Genomic DNA, 6,191 nt, shown 5'->3' on the forward strand with positions numbered 1-6,191 from the left:
GAACTCCACCCAAGTACAGATTTCCCCCCTCCCCGCTCCCCTTCCTAGGGGGGGAACCTCCCCCCCTTGATGTTACCTAGCTTAAAGTCTTCATGGTCTTGTATTGACTCATTCTCACTTTTTTGCAGCTGTTGTATGTTTTAGGAACTGGAATACTATTACAAATGCCTAAGAATGAAATCTGTTGATTTTTCTAGGATTTAACTTGGTAGTATTTTCAAAGTAGTAGATTTCTAAATGTGAGTGTTAAAATTAGCTGGAATGTTTTGCTGTAACAAGATACGATTGAGCTTACTGTTTTGCTTTAAAGTACAGTAGAAATATTTCCGATTTTGCAACTTCAGAACTTGTTTTTTGTTTTCTGAATCAGTAACGTATTGTGAACAAGAGCAATTCCTAAGCATGTGCATTTTAAGTTGTTTCTTTCTTACGTGGTTAAGTGATTCAAGCTTTAAAAACTGTTAATGTGCTTAATATACAGAATGTGCCTCTTCTGTTCAGAAACTAATACTTTTGAAATTACTTCATGATTTTTCCTTAATTCAGCACTCCTAAACATAAAAAAAAAAATGCTGAAACTTGATGTTTGCATAAGACTAATTATTTTACCTGAGTGCCTTCTAGTAAAAATACTTGTTATATATAAAGCTGTTTAACTTGCTGTGTTTGAATTTAAGTTATTTTAAAAAGTTCATCTTAAATACTTTCACAGAATTGAAGAGGTTTGTAATAATATGTGAACTTCTTAATGCACCCTGCATTAGATGCTTTATCTGAGGAGTTGTCCGTGACGCTCAGAATGTTTCTGTGCTCTGCAGGGTGGGTTAAGAACGTAAACTGAATGGTATGTGATCGTGGATCTCTTTTTGTTGACATGCTTTTTCTTCTAGTGTTCTAGAATCAACATACCATTCGCTTACAAGTGTTAAAATTCTGGTGTATTTAAAGCTATAAGAAAAACTCATGACTGGGCTTGTGATGTTAATATTGCCCCCCTACTGGGGTTATTTGTCCTTGGGTTGAAGGGTTGGAAATCGTGCCAAATGGGATAACATTGCCGGTGGACTTCCAGGGGAGGAGTACGGGGGAGGCCTTCGTGCAGTTTGCTTCACAGGAAATAGCTGAAAAGGCTCTAAAGAAACACAAGGAAAGAATAGGGCACAGGTGGGGATGGATGGTTGGTTGGCTATGTCACTTTTCTTATGGTAAACAATTAAATCCATATTCTCTCTTCTGAAAGTGTTAACATCCGACTAGAAATAGCGTTTTGGTCTCTAACTCGGTGATAAGTCAAGGTATTGCTAACGCGCGTACGACGCAGACTGTTTGGATCTACCCAAAACGAAAGATGAAATTGGGCTAAGCCTAAGTGTGCTTTGGAAACTTGGTAACACTGGAGGAGCGCAAAACTGATAGCTTGAAAGCGATGAAGTTGAGAGACTATGGCTTTAACTTCTCAAATAGCACCAATTATGCCTTTAGCTCTAAAGACATGCACAGTACTCTCATTACCATAAGAAAATGTGATACTTTCTAAACTTGTTTTATAAGTTGAAATGTAACAAATTTTCTTACTGTATTAATCTTCAATGTAATAAGCATAGCTTTCAAGAAATTGTCACAAAGGGTTTTTATTCTATTTTACTTGTGACTATTTTTCATTGAAGCATGCACTTTTTGCCTACGCTGAATCGCTGAAGCATAGGCTGGGTTCACTAGCACATGCAGAGCTTTTTGTAGCGTCCTGATGGGTTAAAATCTCGGTGGAGACTGGGTTTTTAACCCTCTGTTTACATTGCCACGTGAGCAAAACAGTGCTGAGTTGAGCGGACGTCAGTCCCTCCTATGTTTTTTGACTAACACTTAAAATTGGGGGGAGGAGGGTGGGGAATCACTATTGCTCCCCCACCCTTAAGGCTGGGATACTGCGAAGTATGAGGAGCACGTAAACCCTTCGGTAATTGTAATTTCTTGAAAATACACTGATTTGAAAGTAACGTAGTGCTTGTAATAATCTGTCATTGCCTACATAATGTAAAGAAACCTGGCTTAAAATACGCCGCCAGTTTCGAGGCTATGACTAAATGGCTTGTTTTAATGTGAAGTTGTGAGGTATTTGTGGAAGGTGTTAAAGACTGACTTCTTCCTGTGGAAACACTTCTAGGTACATTGAGATCTTCAAGAGTAGTCGAGCGGAAGTGCGCACTCACTACGACCCTCCACGCAAGCTGTTGGCAATGCAGAGACCCGGTCCTTACGACAGACCCGGTCTTACGCGGGGATATAACAGTCTTGGTAGAGGAAGTAGCTTGGAAAGAATGAGGCGTGGAGCTTACGGAGGAGGTAAGTATACGGAGTCCAAGAGGGAGCTGCTCATCTCAGAAGCAGCAACACTTGGACCTGGTAGTGTCTCCCCTGCTTTGTAACTACTGGTTTGTATGTGTCCTCGGCTTTATTTCTCCTAGAAGAAACGGAACTTCCTAATGCTAGTTGTCTGCAGCGTGTCTGTGTACGTACTTGAAATGAACATGTTGTCCAATCTATTTATAGGTTATGGAGGTTATGATGACTACAATGGGTATAATGATGGCTATGGTTTTGGTTCTGATAGATTTGGAAGAGGTAAGATTTCTCTAATAGGAATAGTAACTGAACTTTCGACACGTCTCAAAAGAAACTAAAATACATCTGAAAGACCTAGAATGGACTCTTTTCTCTGCAGGAATGTCGGACCACAGATACGGCGACGGGGGATCCACCTTCCAGAGCACGACTGGCCACTGCGTCCACATGAGGGGTCTGCCTTACAGAGCTACGGAGAACGACATCTATAACGTGAGTTCCAAAGCTGCCGTTAAGTGCATGGCTTTAAGATGCTGCGACGGTTACTGGACGTGTCAACTGCACCGCAGTTAACGAGCGTTCCTTTAGAGAAAACGGCTTGCTGTAAAACCAAACTGCCGCATTGGTGCGTTTTAATCGGTGTGACTGTTTCGTATGTAGTTCTTCTCACCTCTGAACCCTGTAAGAGTACACATCGAAATCGGACCGGATGGCAGAGTAACTGGAGAGGCAGACGTTGAATTTGCTACTCATGAGGATGCAGTGGCCGCTATGTCCAAAGACAAAGCAAATATGCGTAAGTACGACTGTTGTGAATACGCGGCTTTAGGGAAGATGCAGCGCTGCATGTAGTGCATCCGCTGTAACTGGGATGCCAAAGGCTTTACCGCAGCCTTACTTGCAGCGAGGCAAACTGCGCGTGGGTTTGGTGTGAAACGCTCTCACGGCAAAACTTTCTTTTTCCAGAACACAGATATGTAGAACTCTTCTTGAATTCTACAGCAGGAGGAAGTGGTGGTGCCTATGGCAGTCAGATGATGGGCGCAATGGGTATGTGTAAACAGTCTAACTGCACTTTTGAACAAGCACTTGATATTTAATGAAGCTGGCTGATTTTATACAGCTCCTGCTTATTCTGTGCCTGGCATAAAAACTGAAATTCAACATTCTGTCTTAATCACACAGTCAAGGAATCGGAAGGGGTAGTCCAAGATTGGAACACTAGCACATTGCCAGGTATATAAACCTTTTGGGAATGCGTTCAAACAATGAATAGGTTGGATAAGCTGTGGTGCTGAATGTGGTGCGCGTGGTGGGACGAGTGGCTCCTGGGAAGTGCGGTGGTGTGGAAGTGGAGTGGGAGATGCCTGTCCTTTTCTTCTCCTTCCCCCTCCCTCTTCTTGGAGACCAGAACATAGTCTGGTGATGGAGGACGTATCTGTTGCATGGGACCTGCCATTCAAGCCTGGGCTTGGTGGTGAGGGAAAATCTATCTGGAATTTGGGGAAACTGTCTGAATTGCTCTAGCAAACACCAAAATTGTTTGAAAAAAATCTAAAATGTGATTGCAGCACAAGTCTAAAGCCGTTGTTGTGTCTATAAAGCAGATACTCTTCTTGATACCGGGCTTGCCTGGCTTCTCAGAGATTGTGGTGGTTGGTTTTGGGGGGTTTCTTTCTCGAGGGCGGTGGGGTGGGGTGTGCGTGCGTGTGTAGACACACGGCTGCTTTTACAGTATTTTGATTACAATGTTTGAAGTCTAATGCTGATACTTTAACTACAGAAGAGCTTTGTGGGAGTATAGGCAAGCGATGAGGTGAAGAGCAGTAGTTAATAAGCTTAAGTAGAAGTCTGTCGTAGCGGTGCTGTGATGCGCAGCCGGTCTGGAACAGCAGTAAGCCTGTCAGGACTGTACAGGACCGAGTGACTCGGTTAATGAGTCGGCATGCCTCCCACAGGGCTGGGGGCTGTCCTGGGCAGCGCTCTCCTGTGAGGCCACTTAAAGCCAAGTTTGAGACTCTCGGGGCGTGTGTTACATACAACAGCAGGTTGATCCTGCTACCTATAGTCCATAGAAGCTGCAGAAGTAAAACCTTGCAGCAAGTGCTTGAGAATCGCGAGCACTTGCTGTAATTCTTACAAGTTTGTGTTGCCCCTTGATTGTAGGGGAACGTCTTCAGAAACCCGATCGCTTGCCTTGAGCCGGTTTCCTTCCGTACTGAGGAGGAAAGCTACCTGGGTGGGGGAGAGCTAGTGCCAAGAGTACGGGGCTGTTAGTTCGGTGAGGGGTGGATATGTTGATGATGAGCAGACTCTTTGACAGGTGAGCTCTTAACGTTTTTATCCTTAACTTGAAAGGAAGCCAATCCAGTTACGGTGGTCCAGCCAACCAGCAGTTGAGCGGGGGTTATGGAGGAGGATATGGTGGTCAAAGCAGCATGAGTGGATATGGTAAGAGCATTTCTTCACTGGTTTTCAGTTGGGCTAAGCGCAGCTGGCTGAGTATGCCTTAAGGTGCTGCTCACGGGTGTTGAAGGGCCGTGGTGCAGATGGGGCGGCACGAGCCCTGAAAGTTGAAGACTTGGGCTATTGTGAATTTTGGAACTAATGGAGAACCGGGGGGGAATAGAGTCAACGCAGGAGCTTGGAGCTGAGGGGGGGAAACGCGGGGAATTACTCTGAAAGGGATAGGAAGTGCCAGTCTCCAGATGTCCATTACTCTGATGACTTCTTACTGTCTCAGTGTGGAAGCGGGAGACCAACCTGGTTTTAAGCGCAGGAGTACAAACAGGGGAAGGTACGTGGGAGGCCGGGTGCTCTGCGCTTCCACGGAACAGCGATAGAAAGCACTGAATTCAAAAGGAGGGCGAGACAGAGCTGGCTCTTTCATTGAACAACCAATAAAGTTAATTTTGGGTATGGAGCTGTAAACTGACACTCTGCAGTATTGGGCACAGTAGGTGGTGTTTACGAGGTGGCCCAGCAAGGACAGGCGTTGGGGGAATGCTGCTTCGAATCGGCCTGAACCAGCTGTGAACCTGCTGTCGGTTTTCCCCCTCAGACCCCGGGAGCCAGGGCGCCATGAACAGCAGTTACTACAGCAGCGGGAACCGCGCGTCCATGGGAGTGAATGGCATGGGCGGCATGTCGAACATGTCCAACATGAGTGGTGGCTGGGGAATGTAACCAATCGCTGACTTTTGGTCAAATCTTTTTTAAAAAACAAAAAAACAAAAAACTAAGTTTAACAGTTTTGCAATACGAGCTTGTGATTTATGCTTTACTGTAAGTGAATTCAGGATTGTTATTTTAAAACCTTCCAGGTTCGGTATTTTTGAACATACAGAAATGAACATTCATCTAGGATGTAATAACCAAGTTGAGTAAAGACTATAACTGTTAAACAATTTTGAGCGTTTCTCAAGTTAGTTTTGTTGTAGGAGTGTATTTAAGCAGTAAGCGTATTTAGGTTAAAGCTGTTTGAATTACGTTAAATGTTGCTCTTATACCATATTACATCAACACTGTTTTGAATACATGTTGAAAGAGACATGCTTTTTTGTAAAGAAATGATTTAGGAGCTGTGTCTGAAATTCAAAGTGAACATTTGGCATGTTAGTTCTAGTTTATTTCTTTTAATATCCTGTAAGGCACGTTAAAGCTTTTTTTTTTTAAGTTAATGGGGGAAACGTGTTGAGACGCAATACGGCTACTTTAGGATTTTGGTCTTGGTGTTCGTATAAAATTCTGAGGCCTTGATTTAATCTTTCATTGTATTGTGATTTCCTTTTTAGGTGTATTGCGCTAAGTGAAACTTGTTAAATAAATCTTCCTTTTAAAAACTGGAA

At 43.6% G+C, this 6,191-nt stretch overlaps 1 protein-coding gene across 6 annotated transcripts in view; it reads left to right on the forward strand.

Moving 5' to 3' along the window:
- HNRNPH1 (heterogeneous nuclear ribonucleoprotein H1 (H)) overlaps positions 1-6,191 on the forward strand; it is a 9,408-nt gene extending 3,217 nt beyond the window's left edge. Inside the window, exons 5-13 of one of the 6 annotated variants that reach the window (XM_009322662.1) lie at positions 1,026-1,164; positions 2,165-2,343; positions 2,551-2,622; positions 2,696-2,835; positions 3,004-3,139; positions 3,310-3,393; positions 3,529-3,579; positions 4,702-4,794; positions 5,405-6,191. In XM_009322662.1, coding sequence (XP_009320937.1) covers positions 1,026-1,164; positions 2,165-2,343; positions 2,551-2,622; positions 2,696-2,835; positions 3,004-3,139; positions 3,310-3,393; positions 3,529-3,579; positions 4,702-4,794; positions 5,405-5,529 — 1,019 coding nt within the window. In that variant the 3' untranslated portion in view covers positions 5,530-6,191. The other 5 variants (XM_009322663.1, XM_009322664.1, XM_009322668.1 and 2 more) reach the window with 5 other exon arrangements.

Source organism: Pygoscelis adeliae, unplaced genomic scaffold, assembly GCF_000699105.1.
Source record: "Pygoscelis adeliae isolate BGI_AS28 unplaced genomic scaffold, ASM69910v1 Scaffold34, whole genome shotgun sequence".
Classification (NCBI taxonomy): domain Eukaryota; kingdom Metazoa; phylum Chordata; class Aves; order Sphenisciformes; family Spheniscidae; genus Pygoscelis; species Pygoscelis adeliae.